Below are 21,460 nucleotides of genomic sequence, written 5' to 3'. Positions count from 1 at the left end.
TCTCACTTTTTGTTCATTCTCTCCAGATGTTGACGGTAGCGTTGGAGAATTATTGATCGCTACTCTGCAGGAGCTTGTCAGGTAGATTAAATGACCTGACCCCAGATTTGTCTTTCAGCTTCCTTCTGGGACTTTCAGACAGGTGCACATTACTGATCCATCTCTAATACTGAGATGCCGCTGAAGCACAGCAAGTTAACACCAACCTGACTCCAGAACATCACTGGACACAAGGGACACTGCTGCAACAGCTCAGATTCACCACACACATATTGCCTGGAAATTCACCATGATTGAAAAATGTCCCCTGGAAAAAACAAACCTTTATTTAAAAAAAACAACAACTGCAGAGATGAGTGTTCATAGTAATGGAACAAGTGGTGCAGCATCATTATTATGGATGTGAGCTGCAAATAATAAAAGATGGTCACTTTTGATCTTTCTAACTAAGCAAATAATTGACAAATTACTCTTGAAATAGTTTGAAGAAAGCTGCATTCTACTGTAGTGTATTCCAGTTTTGAATTACTCTTCTCCTTATGGGTTCATCGAGGCAGACATTTATTGAGGGTAATACATGAAAAAAATCAATTTCTCCTCTCAACAACATCCAGCCTCAGATGGAGCTAGGCAGTCTCCAATCATTGTTCCTGTCACCCACAGGAACTGAGGACCTCTATCATGCCCAGGGGAGCTAACTCCAGCATTACGTCTGTGCATACGCTGTTAACCAATCCCTAAGTTTCCATTTCAGATCCCCGCCCCCCCCCCCTCCCTTTACTCTGTTTGAATGGCAGTGGTCACTACAATCAAACGCCCACTCTCTTCTGAGCCAACCTGGCAGGACATTAGCTGTGTATCTATCTGTCCAGTGCTGGTCACCAAAATCAGCATTGGTTTCTGCCGCCGCTCAACTGCACCACACCGTGCTGGCCTGTCTCTGGTTTCTCATTCACAGAATGAAAAACTGGGGGGAGCCCGATGCCAGATGGCCTGCAGTAAGCTTTTTACCCAGATACTCCATCAAAGAGCTGCGTAGTAATAAGACAGGGTTAATGCCAAGCCATGCCACAGGTAGCTACTTATTATTGGATAGGTTGATTATCGAGTGTCCCCCAGCAGCAGCCTTTCAATAGGTTCAGGTACCATTTTTGTCAGTTGGCATCCATGACTGTGCGCTCTTTCAGCAGCACATATTTTAGCATATTCCTCCCATTTGAAGGAGTCAGTTCATTCATCTCTAAGCATCAGCTTAGCACATGCTCCCCTTGTCTGGCTTGGCTCATTGTTGTGCTTGGGACAGTGATTACTCAGGAGAGGCCATGGATTAATCCGACTGTGGAGAGCACATCGATCTTCGGTCCAATCCATCTGATATTGGCGACTGCTCGATAAGCGGGGGAGACTTGCAGGGTGAAAATCAATCCCATGAGGTCAGGGGTTCCCATTTGGGAAACAGGTTATAATTGAGGAGATGGTGTTAAAGGAATCATCAAATGTCCTTGATTTACATCAATGACAAATGACATGCATTTCACAGTGCCGGTGGAATTAAACACTTTTTACAAGGTTACTTACAAAAAAGTATTTTCTTCAAAGGAACATTTTTTAGAATATTTTCATTAAAAAATAAAATCAACATCTTTCAGAAACGATGGAAGAAACATTATCGAATAAGAAATTATCAACAAGAGCAGTTATTTAGAGAGAAAGACAACAGCCATATATCACCACCTGAATAGACTATTTACTTTAATACAATTTTTTGGAAGCAGCACATTTTATTTTCCTCTTTGTTTTTTCTAACCAGTTGAAAATTTAAAACTCTTTGATGAGCACCATGAAACTAGACAGTGACTTATTGCATAGCCCAACAATCCCACTGTGACTCTGCTGGAAAAGCTGCACAGAAGAAGTGAAGGAATATTATCTGTTTTTTTTATTGCCTGGTCCTAAAAGTTTGACCTCACACAAACATGATGATCACAATGGTGATTCAACGATATATATTTATAAGAGCAGCAGCTCAGGAAACACAGATGAATATTGATGATCAGCCACCAAAGAGCACAGAATAGAGAATGAGGAGCATCCTGCCTGTGCGTGGTTTGATAGGTGGTCGAGTTTTAACACGGCTTGTGAATGACACTGAATACTTCTCTATGTGACAACACTGGCTGTAGAAACCAGTCATGCAGCAACAATAGTTTGATTCAGTTCTGTGTAATGCAGCAGCTGCAAGCTGGTATGAGAATATATACGATCTGAAGCATCAGAATGGTAATAGATGCACTTTTAGATACATTAGCATATTGATGAGAAAGCCTATGGAACAGAAACAACATATATTTGTGTGTGTGTGTGTGTGTAGGGAACTTCACTATGCAGTCTGGTTCAGAGTTTGATGATTACAAGGCTGTTTGGGGAGACATGTATGAAAAAAAAATTCTCCCTGTTTGTTTCCTGTCACAGGTGAGTTATTTAGTCAAGCATCCTTATCCTGAAATTAAGCTCCATGGCAACAGGCAAAATGACACGCTCTGCTATAATCATCCAATGTTCACAGATCTTTGAGGTGCACAGAATCAGGGAAACAAATCCTCAACTTGATTTTGCAGCCTTGAATATGTATCGAAGATGTATTCCAATCAGAATCTGAAATCATGTGGATGACTGTTTTCTGTTCTGGTTTTATACTATATTTAAGGGATGACAAAATTTAAAGTGCCTGAAGGGTGAAAGTTAGAAATATGTACATCAGCAATGCATGGATGCAAATTTCAGTCTCCTCCTTTTAAAGACTAAAGCTTCATTTCATTACTCATGCACCACTGTTGCAAAGCTGAGGAGTAGGAGGGCAAAAACGGTTTGTCTCATAACAAGAGACAAGAGACAAGCTTGACATGAAATCCTTCCCTGTGAATGACACCTCTCTCCTCTTTGGCTTTACCACTCCAATTAGCTTGGTGACAGGTGCATGTGGAGAAAGGAGACAATCAATTACCATCCCCTCTTCTGTGTCTTTTTCACACTCAGTCCCCTTCTATTACCGGTACTCTAAATGTATCTCTCACTGTCTCCTATCTTATCTCTCCTTGCTCCTCTGCACTCAGTTTCATTGCAACATGTGTACAGTCAGGGTGACAGTGAGTAGAGTGAACATATCATTGTAAGGCTGTAAGGCTTCCTCCAGCTCTTACAGTCACACTCAAACACCCAGTGCAAAATTAATGCCAAACGTAGCACAGTCGTTTCCATTGCAGGGAGCAATAAATGTTGCACCTTACCCTGCAGGATCCCTCTGACTGTTATAGACCGTTTTAACAGGCAAAAAGAGAGTAGAGTCATATGTTTCCAGAAAATAAAAAAATACTATGGATTATTTAAAACACTGATGTCACTGCGGTTTCAGGGTGGGTCTCACTCTACTGCTTTGATATTGAATGGGAGAAGATTGCCACCTGCTGGCAATTGTGGTTTGCTTCTCTGGTGACTATACCCAAAACCCCAAAAATTCACCCTCTTTATATTTAGTGCTACAAAATGTTCCCAAAAAATAAAAATGATTTATGAAGTTCAAAATGAAACTACTGACCAAGAGCATCAAAGTAAGTTGCTCTAAAATGTCTTTGTTGGCTTAAATGTCCAACCATTGTTTTTAACTTTTTAGATAGCTTGAGGTAAACATGTTTTAGTTTATGCATCATTCAGTTCTGTCACTCAAAGACAAGAGCCCTTTTTTTAATATGTTTCTCACCCTGTTGACATGAATAATCCAAGGCTGTAAAAAAGTAGATGGTATACCTTAACTGCTATTTAAATACTACATAGGTGTATTTACTTTACCAGTATGTTTGTGAAATTGTAGTCCAGTTTATCATGGTGCAAGAAAACATTTGAAAGCGTTTGCACAAATTCCAATTTAAGTTCATAAAAATATGAAATGTTTCTTTAAAAGAGAATTGAACTGTCTTGTAAAAATTAAATGCATTGTTTAGCAGCTATGCTAACACAAAGAACTACATTACCTTGGCAGTATTATACTTATAGTTTACAGTGGCACGTTTGCTGTTTCTGCTGTAAAAGTAGCTAAAAAAGGCAGTTCTGCACACATGGCAGCCATGGCAACTTAAACTGATGTGTTCTCACCTTGAATACGATATAGTTTACTTAAGTTCAATAATTAAATTGTTTATAACAACATCAAGTCATGAAGACCTATGACACCCTGAAAATGTGTTCTAGCTACATATGAGCATTTAGAGTCGTGTTACATTTCATCATAAATCTTACATGAGCATGCCTTGACATTACTTACTAAGGGAATGTGTTATTTAACAAAATAAAGTATTCTTCCTGATTTCAGGACAAAAAGTCAGCACATGTAGTTCAGATATATTCAAGACCACTGGAGATAATATCTTTAACAGAAACTACAATTCAGCCAAAAGAAAAATCAGCATGGTGGCCAACAGTTAGGATGTGATGATCATCACAGTTCATGAATAGTTCTATTACTGACTGTTATTTTACATAATTTTTTACAGCAGTGTGGCTTACAAATTCAATTATAAGCTGCCTTTTGACAAATCAAGTTCTTTCATCTCTCTCATCATGCTTAAGTAAGAAGAATGGTCATCAATCAAAATAATTTCAGAGTCACATACAAAATTGCATTAAGAGACAAAATGTGCACGTTTTTCTTTTTGAATGTGTCATGGCACCATTTATTTATTAAAGTTATGCATAACCTTCCAACTTGATAATTTTACAGTATATGTTGAACTTCATGACATTATTAGAATATCAGGCAGTCAGCTCAGCATCGCCAACAGTAGCAGAAAGAAGCAGCGTTTTCTGTCTGGAGCTGATACAGAAAGAGCATGGCTGCTCCTTGTAGAAGAGGGGGAAAGAGGCAAGATACCCAAAGGCAAACAAGGAAGCATGACATATAGAGTGTTGGAGGGGATAAATAAGCATGAAAGTCACTGGGCTGTGAGGAAATCGAGAAGGACGACACCTATAAGTGTTCAGAGGGGAGAGGAGGTTCTGAATCAAACACAAAGGAAGAAAGGAGCTGACAAGAGACAAATACATCTCACAGTGAGAGAGGGGGGGAGGAGGAGGCAGCACAGAAATGCAACAGGACCAGATCAGAGCCTTCAGACTCTTCATTCTAGTTAAAAACCACACCTAGAATTCATCTGAATTTCTAGACTTCAACACAATCAAGAGTTTTTAAACACAATGGGATCCATTCATCACCAGTGCAACTCTGGCCTCTATCAGTCTGAATATATTCCCGCCATTTCATCAGGGTGTGCAAGGCTAGCGTCGCTTGAATGCTAGCATGCACTCAACACTCACACTAACCCTGTATGAAAGAAGCAGGAAAAGCAGCCAAAAAGGTTAACACCATGGCCAAAAGCATGCAAGCAATGTGGGAAACACTTAAAAAAAAATGAAAGAAAGAAAATAAATACATCTCGGGATAAAAAAAATCTTAATACATTATCTTAAAATTTTCCTTTTCTTGTTTTGTGTTTCATATATATATATTCTAAACACACATCTTTGTACATTTTGGTATAAGTTCTCTTTCTTGCAGGGAGATCCAGGGAAAACGAGGGTTAGATGGAAAGGAGTGAGGTTTGGGGGCAATCCCACTTCCCTGATTGCCTTGTGCTGAATGAGGGGGGCGTGGCATCACAGAGATGACTCCTCCTTCATCCGATTCCGCTTATATTTAAGTCTCTCATTCTCTGTGTGGACCGTGGGACAACGGTGATAGAAAAAAAAAAAAAGGAGGGGCTCAGCAGTGAGAGGACAAGCTTATGGAATGTCCCGAAAAGTCCAGGACACGAGAAGTAAGCACAGACTACGAGTCGGTACTTCCTCTGTGGGACCAGAGCTGAATGCTGAGGCACGGACTCCCACTATCTTTTATCTGTGAAGGGAAATCAATTTCAGGATGAGAATAAAGGACACATACAGGAGATGATTCACATATTACGATCTGGTCATTAATATAATAGTTACCTTTATTTCCATCTGTGTCTGCTGCTGCCCTCTCTGGCCTTTGGCGTATTAGATTATTGTACTTCGCCTCCACCTCCTGCAAGACAAAAACCCACCATTCACTATGAGAACAGACATTATAAATTACCATAAAGTTTAAAAATATAAGTCCAGAGGTATGTGTGTTACTAAGATCATTATATGTTAAGTACCTTCAGAAAGTTAAGGTTGGCTTGAAGGTTTCTTAGATGAGACAGGACCTGTCTGCTAAAAGAGGAGAGGCTGCCAGCCTGTGATGTTGAAGAGAACCTCAAGTTGATGCCAGAGTCGGCGGCACAGCCTTGTGAGGTGCGCAGCTGCTTCCCTGTGGTTGATGCCAAGATGTCATCATCTGTGCTGCTCTCCCCTTGGCCACCATAACCCTCCAGTACTAAATATCCTGCTGAGAGAATCACAAGGAGCCATTTAACACAAGTGCACATGAGGATCGGGACTGACTGACCGATGAGCTATCTGCACAACACAACAACTTAGCTATTTAAGGAGTCCCTCAGGGGTCAATACTGAGACCATTTTATTTCCTTTCTACAGTTTTTGCTCCATAGTGGCAATTTTACAGAAACGTAGTATTTCATGGCATAGCCACACTAATGACAAACAGTTGTATCTCCCATTTAAACATAATTGTGTTCTCTCCCAGTCATTAAAGGTGGGCCATTTTGTTAAATTTAAGTTAAGTGAAATTTGCTTCCCACTCCTTTGAGCCACTTTATAAATAACTATTTTTGATTTGACTGGTGGGTTTCACAAGGCTACACTGTCCAGGCTCACCATAATCTTCGGGAGAATCAAAGAAGCCTGTGTCTCCAGAGCCCAGGTCCTGAGTCCGGTCCTCTGTCTGGGAGCTGTTCTTATCTGAGCCGTTGTGAACCATCACCCGGGCACGACTGTCTACAGGGGTCCGCAAAGAGGTGGTCCTGAGGAGACGAGCACCGGTGGAGCGTTTGGTTTGCTCTACAGCCTCCTGGGACATCAGCTGGGTCACCAACACCTGCTTTAATGCTGCCACTGCAGGGAAGTTGAAATTAGAAGAGCTGCTCAACGCACTGCATAAGAAGCACTTGAATTTTTAGTTATCTCTTCTGTCTGCTTACATGTTTTCAGTGCTTCGTCAGCTCTGGAGGGAAACATGTTAAATGAGTCAGCTTCTTTTCTGTCCTCAGCCACTTGGTAAGGAAGCTCTGGGTCCACAAAACCTTCTTCCTCCTCTTCCTCTTCCTTCCCTCCCTCAAATGGATTACTGCCTGGTAGACAACTCTGTATCACATTTCCAGAGGCTGGACTGTTCTCTTTATCTGAGGGGGAATAATTACAGTTATCAGAGGATTATCAACATAGCTGCGCATGGTAGAGCATTTAAAGCAACATCTGAGAAAAACTGAAGAAACAAGCGTCTGCTGTCACCTGTGGACTGGGTGCTGCCAGTGGATGTGCGGTCTGAGTCTCTGCTCAGCCTGGAAACACCAGCCGTAATGATCTCCACACCGTCTCTCTCCCCGCTGGCACAAAAGCAATATCTTATGTTATCAACAAATTCAAATCTAATCAGATCAAATGAGAAAAACGATGAAACAAATCATACTCAGTCTGAGGTAATGGTATAACACTGTGAGGTTTGACTTTCATGGCTTCAGCTCTCTGGGTGATCAGACGCTGCCACCTTGTATTAAAAAAAGAAATTAGCCCATTTAACAACTGGAGCAGTAAGAATGGAATTAATCAATAAGATTTAAGGGTGTGTTGCCTTACGTTCTCTGGTCTGAGACTGTGGGTGCCATCAGCTCATAGATCTGAGCTCCATTGTCTGACATGGAGAGGACGAAGAAGGACTTGTTGTCTGGAGAGAGTGCAGACAGCGGATGAGATTAATCAATATTCTGCCCTGTGGGTTTGACTCCATTTATATCACAATACCTTAATTTGTTAATGGTATAGCAAGCAGCTCTCCTAAATAGTGTTAATGATTCCATCTGATCTTGACAAATCCTGTTATTTTTCTGTCATTCTTGTACAATATGTACGTCAAAGTTATCAGTTGTTTACTCACCTGTGGCTACAGAGCGCACCAGCACAGTGTTGAGTTTGATGATTGGGCTGAAGATATGTTTGGTATCTGCTGTGCCTGCCAGGTTTTTACTATGACACTTGAGGATTAGACGCTCATCTTGTTTCTGTAGAAGAACGAGGATGTCCTCCAGGAGCAGTGTGTACAGCTCTGAAAGGAAACAGGGAGGATAGTTGTGAGACATTATTGGTGGTTTTTATTTATAAAAAAAAAAACTATATCAGAGTTTAATAGCAATCAAAGTCTTATAATGTGATGATTACAAACCAATTGTCTTGTCCTTATTGACTTTCCATGACAGCGGACCCTCGTGCATCATCGTTTTCTTAGTTAGATCCAAGTTCTGTTGAAAGGAAGAACAAGCACATTTATGACAAGCCTATGAAGTACTTGCTGCTGGTCAATGGAGCCATTTCCACATACAATACCCAGCACTTACCGTACTTCTAACAGTGTGTGTGGGGGTGTACAACAAGTGAGACTGCTTTAACTGAAGCCAAAAAGCATTGTGTAGATAACTCACCTTTAGCTCCAGGATCATGGGGTTGTCCGTCTGCTTTAGAGAGGAGAGGTCCAATCTTCTCTGATAGTCCTCCAACCTCTAGGGGAAGGGCCGGGAAAAATGGAGACAGAGAAAAGGAGATAAGTAAGCGCTCTTCAATAAGGAGTGTCTGTCTGGGGAGCAGAGAAGGGAGTACAAAATATAGTGTGGCAGAGCAGGAAAAGAAGGAAGGACTTTGGAGGAGACTTAAACAAGGAAGAGAACATTAAAGGGGCTGGTGGAAACTGAAAAGGAGATTTAAAAAAACATCCCACCTGCTTGTCCTCAGATTCCTTCACAGCCTGGTCGACGTGATTGAGAATCTTCCTACAGCAGTCTGCGGCTTGCTTCACTTTGTCCTTCTCCAATGTACTGTCTATAAGATATTAAGACATCAAAAAAGAAGCAAGGCTTCTTAGTTCTGCAGGGGACTGTCTGGCAAATTGATGTTTCCTCTGTCCATTACCACACCATCGTTCTCAAAAATTACGATATAGCAGGGGGGACATTATGATCCTCTAATAGCTGGTTAACTTTATCATTAGTGTGCTCTCTGTGTGAAGGCTGAACCGCAGCCAAGTCAGAAATGATGAACCAAATAATGGGTGAGACATTTCCCAAAATGTGCACCACCCACTTAGCACTAATGATTGGGTGGAGGACTTTCAAGTGTCTGAGTAAGGGTGCAGATGAGGGATCGGTTTTGAGCATGCATGAACTGTAAGCAGCTTGTTCTGTGGCTCTTCCTGCAGGCATGTTGACATCATTAAGGCTTAATGGTGCATGCAGGTGCTATATCAAAGCATGCGGCGTGTCACAATCCCTATATTCTATTACAAAGCTGTAGAAACCCAAGTATCCCTATGCCAAACAATCAATGTGCCCATTGATTGTTTGCAAATATTCCAAATATGTTTCTGATTCATTACTTTTAAAATGTGAACGTTTGCTTTCTCACTCATTCAAAACTCCAGTAACTTGTGATTATTAAATAGAACAAGTGATAAAACAACTCATCAAGAATTTAAGTAGACCAACTATGAAGGAAGTTTGAGCTCTTGTATGACTTCAGAAAAGCTTTTACCCACTTGACACTTATACTGTTGATTAAAACATCTTGTTTTGAACCACTATTACATAGAAGACATTTGGGCAATATTTGGATTCATTTCCATAACAACCTTGTCAGCTTGAAGTGATTACAACATGAATAAATTAAAATGCTGTGAGGAACTCTGATTGGTAAGGCAGCATGACAGCACCTGTGTACTTAGCGATGTTTTCTAGTAGCAGGGGGTACTTGGTGAGTCGCTGCATCTCGACAGGAATGATGTCCTTAAGCTGCAGTCGGCGACACAGTCTGTTACTCTCTGCCTCCTGCAAAGCAATGCAACACAAGTTTGCTTAACTTAAAAGGTCCGCAAACAGCAAAAATACATTCCGGAAAAAGTATAAATGATGACTTAACGTACAACAAATATAGCTTAGATGATAATTCAGGGAAGTGACATTTTAAATGTCCTCTATGAAATATTCTGAGCTTGCATTCATAAATTTTTACTTCATATTTATATTTTTGAACAACAGTTTTCTGGAGTATATGAGCATGATGTGAGCACCTGGATGAATGAAGTGAAGCGTGAGTCTTTCTTCTGCTTGGTCTTGATGATCTCCAAAGCAAACGGCTGGTTACTGCAGAACGTCCCCACCGCCTGCTTGATCTTCTCCTCCTCTCCGCCGCTGAACTGTAACCACCCAAACCAAGTCGGGACAGAGCAGAGACGAACAGAGACGGTGATCAGTCACCCAGTAGATCTGGGTCAAGGGTAGTTGCCATGGTAATGTCTCACTATTAAACCATGAGCAGTGACTCTCAGAAGGGGGCCAGGCTTAAGTCCTCGAAGTAGAAGAGAGAGCTTAACTTTTAATGTAGACTAGATCAATGCCTGGACCCCTAGGGGAACGTTTACCCTACTTATCCCCCATAGAAACATTTCAGACAAGGCTGCCAGCTGATATGCAGCTAGCTCACATCTAATGTATCAAACATGATATCTAGACGCAGCGATGTCAGTTAAATCTAGGGCACTGTCTGACGTTACCATTAACTGAGAAGCAGACTTCCTATCCACTCTCTTGCTTCAATGGTTCCTGTTACGTTATTCTTTTGTTTCATTTCCTAGGTGTTTGCCTTTTAGGATTTTGAAGGATTTAAAATATGAAAAATGATTTATGTTCATATGACACGTCAGTATATAAACAGAGCTGAGGCTGAGGAAAGCAATCTCACACTAACATCAACATTTCTCTCTCGCTATAAAGCAATTCAAGGGAACAGTTAAATTTTTATTTGTGAGACACTATTTCCAGCCCACCACATCAGTCATCTTGAAATCCATTCAATGAAAGAAAATGTTTGAAAGGCGGAAACACAATCTCAGCCTGAGAATTGTACTCACCCAGGATAGCAAGTCGTCTCCTATCTGATCAATTACTGAAGACTCATTTCTCTTCCGAACGGCTGCCATTTGCTCCAGTATTGAAACTGAAAATTAAAAAAGAAGAACCAACGTGTTTGGTTGAGATAACAAAGGGGACGAATCAGAGCTACAATATTTGATGGTGATGCTTCTAAACACAGATGAAGTTCTGTATTTAAACATTTTGTTTTGCTTTAGTTTAACCTAAACGTCATTATTTATTCTCACTACCTCGCTTGTTTTTTTTACTGGGTTAAAATGGTTCAAGCAGTAAAACATAGATGATTGGAGGATTTCAGGATGTGTGTGTGTGTGTGTACCATGCAGCAGGAGAATCTCCTCCAGGTTGGTAAAGATGTTCTTGATGTCAGCAGGAGGCAGGATGGCCTCTTTGGAGAGCTTTTGGTAGAAAACGTGGTCCAAAACTTTCAGCATCCGCACGTGTGCTCTTTCAGTGTAAAACAGCTCTGCGGGTACAGCGCACGATGTTACCTCAAGGTGGCAGACTATTCAACTTCAAATGCTCTGCTGCCGCATACTGTATTATAACACTCTTAGACTGATACTATGCAGCACACAGAGGAGAAACAGCTTCTATTCTTTGAAAACAGAACTTACTTTAAATGACTGTCTAATCACCTGAACAGGTTAACCATGTCCTTACCATTAATCACTTCTTGTCTCTTGATTTCCTGGGGCCGGAGACCTGCTAGGATCTCTCTCCCCACCAGCTGCTGCCAGTTTGGAGGGTCGTGCTCAGAATCTGTTCCTTGGTCGTCTTCGCTCTGGACATCTGCAGGACCAAGTCCATCAAGCCTAGGTCGAGATGAGAAGTTAGCTTTTCATCTGGCTGATAAATATTCAACACAGCATATCCCCAATTCTTATTCTCTAGATTGATTAAAGTTTCAACAGTATCCTCACCTTCTTATGGCCTTTGGTGTTCCCTCGTGAGCTCTACAGACAAGAACAATGCGTGTTAAAAATTAATCTTCCCTCTGTGAGAAAGCAAAAGTGTTCCTGCAAATTTAACTTTAAGACACACCTATCACTTTCTCTGTCATCCTCTTGGAGTTGGTCCAGGTTGTAAAGGTCTACGTGCGTTGCAGGGTACGGCGAGCCATCCAGAGGGTCAGACTGAAGGCCGTCACTCAGCCTGGAGGGGCCTGAGGTTGGAGTTCCACCTGAGAGACAAGCAACAAGTTAGAAACCACTGAATCCTCCGTCTTGTTGTTTTACTGATGAGTTTCTTGAATTTGTTAACTAGCTCACCCATTTCATTATCTCGGCTCGTGTCGGAGCTAAAGTTGGCGCTGCTTGGGGATGAGGTGTTGACGGATGTGGAGTGTGTGAGTTCAGAGCCCTCGCTTGATTGGCTGCCTCGTAGACGACCACCTTCTGTGTGATCATTTGCACCCAGTGAAGGCTGCGACAACTGCTTCTGAGGTCTGGGGCGACCATCCAAGGATTTCCCCACTGAAATAGAGAAGAGTGGAGTCAAAACTTAGAACAGATCTAGAAGCAGTGCCATCATTTTTACCTTGCAGCATCGTGACTCACCTGATGCTGCCTCAATGCGGCTGGGTCGACGCTGGGGTCCTAAGATGCTGGGAAATCTAGGTTTCTTCACTTTCTCCTCTCCTTCTTTTTCAGTCTTGATGCTTTTCTGTATGACATCAAAGACAAGATGTGTCAGGGAGATGATAAAGGGGAGAGGGAGAGAAGAGTAAAGGCACACAGAATACAGCTGAATACAGATTAGAGTACCTTGATCTTGGGGAGAAAGTTGATCCTGACCCGTTTGGACTCTAGACTGCGAGGTTCCTTTACCCTCACACCAAGGTGCTTCATGTATGTATATATGACATACTGCATTGTAGTGCTAAAGGACAAAAAAGAAGAGTCGGAATTCTTAACAACAAATAAACTGAATTATACATTTAAACAGTGTTCTACTGTCCCGTACAATATCTACACAAACCATCTGGGGTGTGCTGTGACCATAAAGTATTCTGAACCAGGCTGAATAAATCACTCACACTTTGGCATAATGTAATACAAACATACTGCATAAATTAGATGCAATATGTAAGAAACTACCCGAGTGCTTAATGTGTTAAGAGTAGAAGATGTTCAGTGGGGCCTGAAAAACATCACAATGCTATAGTGTGTTCTAACTACAAGTTACATTTAAAAATTGACACAAGATGCTGTAAAGAATATATTAAAAGGAAGCCCGATGAATAAGATGTGACACTGTAATTCTAATAGATTATAGCTGGACTAGTACACACTGTAAATGCTGTGAGTGCACAGATGGTGTGAGGGGCAATGAGAGCCTTATGAGCCCTAAACGATCACATGCATATGCTTTTGAAAACACTTATCTCCATCAACCACATCCACAACATTTTAAGACTGCTCACCATTTCTCTTCCTCTGTGGTCTGAGTAGATAACCTATAAACAATACAAAGAAGAAAAACGGTCTTGAGCTGTCATGAACTTGATTTCAGCAGAGAGCAATGCATGACTGTATGCATGGCCTGTGGTACTTACAGGATATCCTCTATTTTGGCGATGATGTTTTCAGCATAGGAGCGTTCTCGCTCCAGAGTGACACGGTCACGGACTCTTTCCTGGTCCAGTCTGGCCAACTCTACTTCAGCCACTGTCAGGCCCATACTGCGCTTCTGCCTACATGTACCAATACATCGTAAACAGCAGTGAAGTTTATAAGTTCTCAGCAAAATATGTCGAAACAGAAAGTAGTGTTCTTAACATGTTTAAAAGTCTAATAAGGCCCTAGCACAGGATCAAAGACAAAACAACTGAGAGGATCAGTTTACCTGAAATCCTCAAGGTTCCTCTGAATGTCGGGGAGCAGTGAGTCCTGCAGTGTTTGAACATGTTGTCGGTTTATTTCCTCTGGGATCAGTTCTGTACGACGTCGATCTGCAAATACACAATCACACAGTCACATATACTGAACGACAAGTTTTTCAAGAGATTATGGCACAGCAGTACTTTCTTAACAATCAGAGCATTTCATTTCTCAGCCCCTTACGCATTGGAGTGCATCAGGTAAATATGTGATCATTATAACAGGACTGTGTTGTGAGGATGGTCAAGTGACTGCACTGAGTCAACGGATGAAGTGGACTGTTATAGACTAATCACAGACCCAAGATGACTCTGGGCAGACAACCAAAAGATGAAGATGCAATGCATGATATTTACCAAGATCAGCAGAGATGGATTCAGGGACAGCAACCTTTAAATTCTGTAAAAAATATAACAAAAAGAAATGTATTAATAAATAGATAAAATTTACTGTATTCTGAGAACAAGTCGTCACAAAAACGTGAACATATCGAGGCCTAGCAAAACACTTTCAAATGATATTCAATTTAAAGTATTTACATTTTTTTTGTAACTAGAGGTTTCTCAATCAAAGCAATATCTTAAAAAATAGTTACATTTTCTTACATACTTTTTTTTATCTAGACTTACTCCCTGAGGGAAATTCTGGTTTACACTGTTATTTAGGGACATGCTTCTCACACACATAGGCCCAAATTACACACATGCACAAACAGGACCTGTGGACATGAATTAGTGGAGAGATGTCAGAGTGGGGCTGCTACACACTGCTATGCAGCGATCACACCAGAGCTGTTTTGGGGTTCAGTGCCTTGCTCAAGGGCACCTCGGCAGTACTTGGGGAGTGCCCTTGCACCTCTCCAGCTACCAGACCAACTGCCAAATTTTGGTCCCTACGAGGATTAAACCCTCTGGTTCCCAACCCAAGTCCCTACTGAGCAACTGCCGCCTCAACCTAAAGTAGTTTGGGATTATGGGAGTTGTTGTCTTTATTGTTTAACGGTAAATGACCACCATTGCTGATGAGAATCTATCCATATTGGCAGAGGCAGAAATCAAGTATGCTAATAAAAGCGATAGATAAAGTTTTATCCATGATCTATTCAGTCAAATGTATTCATGATGTGTTTTAATATCATTTTAAGTCAAATAGCAGCTAGAAAAAGCTTTTATAACCAGTTTGCAGATTTCTTTACCTCACTCACTGATGTTTCTTTAGATGTTGCCTTGGTAGAAAGGCAATGATGTAACAGCCCTATTGTAACCAAATGACACCTTTTCCTCAGCTCTAAATGGGACGGTTTCTTACTCTTCAAAGTTAACAGCAAACTGTGTATATACTTCAGACCTCTCATCATTGGTAATTCAAATGTATAGTCACATTTAAAGACAGTAACCACAGGTTTGCCTTTCTCTTGTAAGTTTAAATTTTCCAACGAGAATGTGATGACAAACATTACTGCACTTCCATTTTTTTGTCAAAATCAAATCAGTGACATATTGTTAAACTTTGTGTGAAAGACAGATGATGAACTGATGAACACGAGACAAATTGGACAAACTGTACTCACTGCTCCCCGGTCAATGAAAAAGGTGTGGAGGTCCATGAACACCCGTCTAGTCTCTTTGGAGTTGGTCTGCTTGTAGAAGTCAGCGTAGAGGTAGCACAACTGAGGACATACGATTAGATTCATTTAAAGATAACTAAACTGAGAGGGCTGTCATGCTGCATGACAAAAAAGGAAAAATTAAAAACATTTTAACAAGGTAAAAGTGATGAGGGTCTTACCACAGGAGCAGGGTCGAACTGAGAGATGACATGGTGAAGGAAGGCTGCGAGGTGGGCCGGCCGAGACTTGAGCTGATCGATGCTATTAAAATTGTTACACTGGCCATTTGTCTGCAACAAAATTTGCACAACAGTTTTCAAAATTGTTGTTTGTGCTCACTTTAAATCTAATGACCTGAAATTATCAAATTTAGATTTTGCAAACAATTTTGGTTTATTCCTTCATTCCTGTTAAGAAAACTCATAATGTGATGGCTGTTTTAAGTGAAACTATGACTGACAAGGATATTAAGATTGCCCTGTTGAAAGTTACCTGCTCCTGGTCTGAATCAAAGTAGTCATCCTCTGCTCCAATGATTTGTGAGACGAGGCGGGAGGAAGAAGGGCTGTTTACTGTAGTAGGGGACAGAGAGTCCTGGGGGAAAGATGGTGATTCACAGTTGGATTTGAGTTTCACCAAAATAAATTCTCCATTTGGAAATGTTTAAGCCAAGAGATTTGCACTGGAGTCATTATTCATCACACACTGAAAAATGTTCAATATCTATCAATAAAACACAACTTTACACCAGGAAAGGGAGCAGCAAAGGAGTGTATTTCTTGTGTGCAGAATTTGCATACAGATGTTGAGTGTAACTACCAGGTCAGTGGCGTCCTCAGCCTCTGGAGAGTGGCAGGAGTTTAAGCTGTTCCTGGGAGTGCTCTTTGGGCTGTGGCACAGGCTGTCTGGAGAGCTAAGACCAAATCCCCGAGATATCTGAAGGTGGGATGAAATAAATGTTTTACAATTCCACAATTCATTTAGCAGTCACTTTTATCCAAAGCTACAAAGATCAGAGAGTGAGTACAACACAAGCAAGGATACAGAGAGGAGGAAAAAACACCAGTAAGTGCTAACAAACAGCTTTAAGTCCAATCGGACACATAACCAATTTTAAGAGAGAAATCACTATAGAACCTAACATCTTTTGAATGTATTGTTTTCCCCCAATATAATGCTAGCAATTTTGCTGTCTAAGTAGCCAAAACTAAACATGGTGATTTTACATGTTATTAATTCAGCATGATGCCATGAATCCTAAGTCCTTAAGCTTATGTAGCCTTATAAAATCAAGAGCTTGATAAAGGCTTCAGAGGAAAATCACATGATGTCGGTTAGTAGGCCTGATTTGTGACAACTTACAGGAGAGCTGATCCAAGACAGGTCAGTACTGTTGTCTCCCTTAGAGCCCGGGGTGTGCTCGGTTTCAAACATGCTACCATCATCTGCATCACCACCTGGAACCGCCTCCTGAAGAGTCATGTAAACACAAGATTTGATGCGCATTATGAACAGCACAATTAGATAATGATAAGATACAAAAAGCAGCAAAGAAGACATGTGTTGTTGAAGAAAAAGTCCAAGGGCAAAGGATAATGGTAATACTTGTTCATGTTTATATGTAAGGAGTGTAATCTCATTAATCTAAATGTTTAAAATGTAGAATGAAGACAAATATGTTGACATGCATAACACAAGTTTCAGTGAGTGTTGTATGTAAAATAAGCTGTCACACAGACACAAAAGAGTGGCTTCCCACAGAGAAAGCCTAATCCTCTGATGAGATTAGGATTACTGTTTGTCTGGAGCAATCCCAGAACACACAACACAAAATTATGCAGAGGCTGCCTGGATGTTGTTGGTACATCACTGTTCCTGGACACCCACTCTCTTCATACAGGTTCATGAAGGTAGTAAGGTAGTTTGAAGAGGGGGGGGGTTGCTTACCTGTGATGCCCCAGTGGCCTTTAAGAGCTGACCCTGCAGCTGAGGAATGTGTTTTTTAGCTTCCTGGATGTCTTTCAGTAGTTTGGGGGAGGGGTTCCTGCTGTACTCTTCCTTCATGGCCTAAACAACAAGAAATGGTGAAATCAAAACAAGCAATCAGAAACCTGTAGTAACTGATATCTTTTTACAATCCTGCACATCAAATACATTCTGTGTATGTGGACAAAGCCTGTGATGTTAAGGAAAGTGCTGTCTCAAAAATCTCTGCTCCTAAAAAAGCTGTCTTATATCTGCACATCTACCCGCTTACTTCCCATTGCAATCCTAGTTCAAAATGAACCAGAGCCGATTACTGGTACTTTATTTTTAACCCAATTAATAACACAACATTCATCTGCAGGGTTTAAATATACAGAATAGTGTGATAAAATGTAGAAAACAATGGAGGGACCAATTTTTTTTTCTGAATGAGCAGATGTGCGAATGGAGCATGAGACGGTCACCGTACAGAACATAGACAGCTAGCTAGAGGGAATGTAGATGACCTTGATGACTTTGCACTCAGTGTAGTCGCTTTGTACTCTTTTCTGTTTGCCTATATTTTGCTTGCTTTCTACTCTTTCATTGATATAGTGGATAGGTCCATATACATGTTATATTAAGATCGACAAGAAAGCAATCATCCTTACAAAAATAAGTCTCCAAATCCTTGCTGCACTTTCTTCCCAGGCTACACCCATTCAAAAAGTTCTACATTCTGAATGTTCAAGTCTGAACAATGTGTGGACCCGATTGTCTGAGCATCGTTTATAGTTGATATGAGACAACAGGAAAAGGGGAAGTGATGGTCATGCTAACCTGGAGCTCCTGCTGTTCTCTTAATAGCGTCTTTTGTAAGTTGTCAACCCTCTGGCTGCAGACACTGCTGTTCTCATCCTATAGATCAATAAAAAAAAGAAAGAAAGTTGAAAACACATGGAAAAGACCAAGAACAAAGAGAAAGAGAAAGATAACCAGGAAGTAAACTAAAAGCTAAAGTTAATTAAATGTTTTTTAAGGAAATTAATAGTAACTTATGTCATAAGTACCCATGATGTGTGAGCGGAGGAGAAGCGGTCTAGAGGACTATAGGGGCGTTCTGCTGCTGGTGAGTTTGGAGAGGAAATGCTTACGCCCAACATTTCGGACTCTGCTTCCGACAAGGGAATCTGGGGGAGCCCTGGCGGACGCCCCAACACTGTGAGGGCCACATAGGAGCCCGCTACAATAAAAAGATCAAAGCAAAGTGTCAGCCCTCCTCTCACATTGATTTTCAAATAGCCAGAACACAGATGTATGTCCTTACATTTGATAAGCTTCACCACCTCGATGTGATTAGAATGTGTAACAAGGGTCCCATTAACCTGGAAAAAAAAAAGAATGTAACTATGATGATGAAATAAAAAACAGATATAAAGTAAAAAACAATTTAACTCAAGCTTCACATTTTGAGATTGCATTCAATTCCGAGAAGAGAGTAGAAATACAGACTGACCAGAAGGTGGCAGCCTACAGCCTCAGTATTGGCCTTGGACAAGACAACAGTGACGTTAGCAGTTTAAATACATGCAGGCAGATGAGCACAATACCTTGATGATCCTGTCTCCTGTCTGAACACCTGCTCGCATAGCAGCACCATCTGGGGAACAAAGACGGAGAAGAGCAAAGAGAAAAAAAAGGAGGTGAGGAAAGAAATACAACAAATGGAGGAATTATAAGGAAGGAGGGGAAACAGGAGAAAGAGAAATACACTGTCATGGTTCAATGCTTGATGTTTCTTCACCATGAATACACTGTATAGCCTTTTAAGACTTGCTGTTGCAAAGTGACTATTTGAGTGCTATTTTGAAAGACCATAACAGTGGTTATGTTACAAGAAGGACCTGTTTCACAGCTCCACCCCAAACAAAGGGATTTAGGCACGAGACAGGTTATTATGAGATCCCCGTCTGTGTCTTAAGTCAGCAGTAAACAGCCAAAGTATTTTGTGAAACAAATACAATTTTACCTCTACTTTGTGTCCCCAGTTTTGTAATTGAAGGGAACTTGTATTCATGTCACTAAACTACAGAGGTAATCTTTCCTGATCAGGCTGTCTAAACGTAGAAGGAAAAGCAAGCGAGGCAGCCTGTTGACTTTGTAATTTTTAATATGTGAAGGCTGTTATGAACAAAGCTGATTCTTTTCTTTGTTTGCTTTGAGGAATTACCCAACTTCCATGTCTCCATCAACCTCTGATCACTGGCATCAGTGGGCTTGTCTACAAAGGCTTGAGTCAAGCTCCTCCCCCCTCTTTCTAATGGTTCTTTCACACATACACAAAACTCATGAAAACCTCCTGAAACTTTTGGGGACACCAAAAGACAAATTTTTCACTTCGACTTTACCTGGAATTTTTCCTGCCAGCCCCTTGTAAATGTTTCACATGAAGTTGTTGTGACCCTAACCCTAACCCAAGAACATGGCAGGAAATATTCAGAATAATTCTCTGTGAGGGAGTGTGAGGGGGTGATGACGTTAATATCCTGTGACCAGTGCAACACCATAGACTGTATGCACAGGTTTGGAGCGATCTCCATGCAGATAATGAAACTAATTTATTATGTTTTCTGTTCGCTAGTATCTTCTTCAGCGCTTTTGCAGAGCTAAGATGGCTACAACCAAGATCAGCAGCATGGCATCAGCCACCAGCGAACACTTCTTTGTGTATTTGTTTGACATTCTTTTTTGCAATAATGAATCCATTATGTTGCATCCTCTGAGCCAGAGTTGTAACAATCGCAATACTAAATAAATACATTAATGAATTGCCAAAACACACATCAAATATTAAATATTATTTTAAATATTGTAACCAGTATGATTGAGAGAAACTACAACAAAATAAAACCAAATCCTTCTCTTTGCTTTCAGGTTAAAATTAAGTGATAAAAAAAGTGATTAAAGTTATCAGATGAGACTGAGTAAATGCTCTTCTTGCTGAGTCGAATGGTGTCGTATAGTGACAGTTAAAAAATGGCAAGCACTGACGACAGTGCAACAAAAATCTTTGCTCAGTTCCTTCCTCCTCTGAAGCTACAGAACAGTGTGCAACGTTTTTTGAGACTTGATGGACCCCACATCATCTTATACAGACAGAGAAAGACTGCGGGAAACCACATAAGTATCCTGTCAGATCCCCCCCCTGTAAAAACGCAACACTGTAAAGCAGAAGCTGCAGCTACAGGGAAACTACTAAGGAGGAAATGTACAGTGAAAGGCTCTGCTTCTCTAAGTAAGTGTCAGAGTGGTTGTGGTTGATGACTCCCAGTTAAGTGAATATCTGTGAATACAGGGCACACTACCGTGACAGTAGTCTGCTCAGACCAGAAGTTGCCTCTGTAATAACATCTTTTTTTTCTCCGTCTCAAGTTTTCTTACCTTCTTTGACAAGCTGCACAAACACTGGGTTGTCGCCGCTGACGGTGAGCCCAAAGCCGTTTTCATCTTTCTGGATGATCACACATCGCTGGACCAGACCTGCAAGTGAGGAGAACGACAGACACAACAGGGTCTTCAAATGGAACAGGAAGTCACTCATATTAACTGAAATGTAGTTAACCCACTGCAGCCATTGTACTGTACTTAAAGTCTCTGAAACGTTTTACCTTCTACTAAACACACAGTAGATATTTTAAATAAGTTAAAACATGTATTTTGATGGGATTTAACTCTGTGACATAATCAGTTGCTTCACTTGATAAGTCCATGGACGCCTGTTTTTACACTTGATTTCTATTGCTGGTTTAAATTTGGTTTCACAAAAAATGTTTTAGAAG

The 21,460-nt window shown here is 40.9% G+C and overlaps 1 protein-coding gene and 1 long non-coding RNA gene across 5 annotated transcripts in view; one reads left to right on the top strand and one right to left on the bottom strand.

Annotated features, from left to right (window-relative positions):
• Positions 1 to 4,697: 4,697 nt before the first annotated feature.
• Positions 4,698 to 21,460, bottom strand: part of arhgef12a (Rho guanine nucleotide exchange factor (GEF) 12a) — a 37,993-nt gene continuing 21,230 nt past the window's right edge. For 3 of the 4 annotated variants that reach the window (XM_061046621.1, XM_061046618.1, XM_061046619.1), the window contains 37 exons: positions 21,063 to 21,161; positions 19,232 to 19,281; positions 18,949 to 19,006; positions 18,692 to 18,864; positions 18,462 to 18,539; positions 17,604 to 17,723; positions 17,019 to 17,126; positions 16,476 to 16,592; positions 16,149 to 16,250; positions 15,836 to 15,946; positions 15,618 to 15,716; positions 14,404 to 14,446; positions 14,013 to 14,118; positions 13,723 to 13,860; positions 13,591 to 13,623; positions 12,932 to 13,046; positions 12,725 to 12,830; positions 12,437 to 12,640; positions 12,210 to 12,348; positions 12,089 to 12,121; positions 11,829 to 11,980; positions 11,485 to 11,631; positions 11,144 to 11,229; positions 10,304 to 10,429; positions 9,947 to 10,061; positions 8,960 to 9,060; positions 8,667 to 8,744; positions 8,411 to 8,486; positions 8,126 to 8,293; positions 7,828 to 7,915; positions 7,661 to 7,738; positions 7,483 to 7,577; positions 7,173 to 7,373; positions 6,850 to 7,086; positions 6,231 to 6,460; positions 6,040 to 6,115; positions 4,698 to 5,947 (listed from right to left, as the gene is read on the bottom strand). In XM_061046621.1, the coding sequence (XP_060902604.1) occupies positions 5,937 to 5,947; positions 6,040 to 6,115; positions 6,231 to 6,460; positions 6,850 to 7,086; positions 7,173 to 7,373; positions 7,483 to 7,577; positions 7,661 to 7,738; positions 7,828 to 7,915; positions 8,126 to 8,293; positions 8,411 to 8,486; positions 8,667 to 8,744; positions 8,960 to 9,060; positions 9,947 to 10,061; positions 10,304 to 10,429; positions 11,144 to 11,229; positions 11,485 to 11,631; positions 11,829 to 11,980; positions 12,089 to 12,121; positions 12,210 to 12,348; positions 12,437 to 12,640; positions 12,725 to 12,830; positions 12,932 to 13,046; positions 13,591 to 13,623; positions 13,723 to 13,860; positions 14,013 to 14,118; positions 14,404 to 14,446; positions 15,618 to 15,716; positions 15,836 to 15,946; positions 16,149 to 16,250; positions 16,476 to 16,592; positions 17,019 to 17,126; positions 17,604 to 17,723; positions 18,462 to 18,539; positions 18,692 to 18,864; positions 18,949 to 19,006; positions 19,232 to 19,281; positions 21,063 to 21,161 (4,097 nt within the window). In that variant the 3' untranslated portion in view covers positions 4,698 to 5,936. The remainder of the gene's footprint in view (positions 5,948 to 6,039; positions 6,116 to 6,230; positions 6,461 to 6,849; positions 7,087 to 7,172; positions 7,374 to 7,482; positions 7,578 to 7,660; positions 7,739 to 7,827; positions 7,916 to 8,125; positions 8,294 to 8,410; positions 8,487 to 8,666; positions 8,745 to 8,959; positions 9,061 to 9,946; positions 10,062 to 10,303; positions 10,430 to 11,143; positions 11,230 to 11,484; positions 11,632 to 11,828; positions 11,981 to 12,088; positions 12,122 to 12,209; positions 12,349 to 12,436; positions 12,641 to 12,724; positions 12,831 to 12,931; positions 13,047 to 13,590; positions 13,624 to 13,722; positions 13,861 to 14,012; positions 14,119 to 14,403; positions 14,447 to 15,617; positions 15,717 to 15,835; positions 15,947 to 16,148; positions 16,251 to 16,475; positions 16,593 to 17,018; positions 17,127 to 17,603; positions 17,724 to 18,461; positions 18,540 to 18,691; positions 18,865 to 18,948; positions 19,007 to 19,231; positions 19,282 to 21,062; positions 21,162 to 21,460) is intronic. The other variant, XM_061046620.1, reaches the window with a different exon arrangement.
• On the top strand, positions 19,013 to 21,188 carry LOC132980460 (uncharacterized). Its single transcript, XR_009674178.1, has 3 exons — positions 19,013 to 19,324; positions 20,724 to 20,916; positions 21,054 to 21,188. It is a non-coding gene; the product is annotated as an uncharacterized LOC132980460 (long non-coding RNA).

The sequence above is a fragment of the Labrus mixtus genome, chromosome 9, assembly GCF_963584025.1.
Source record: "Labrus mixtus chromosome 9, fLabMix1.1, whole genome shotgun sequence".
NCBI lineage: Eukaryota > Metazoa > Chordata > Actinopteri > Labriformes > Labridae > Labrus > Labrus mixtus.
This window is presented reverse-complemented; position numbering and strand designations above follow the sequence as displayed.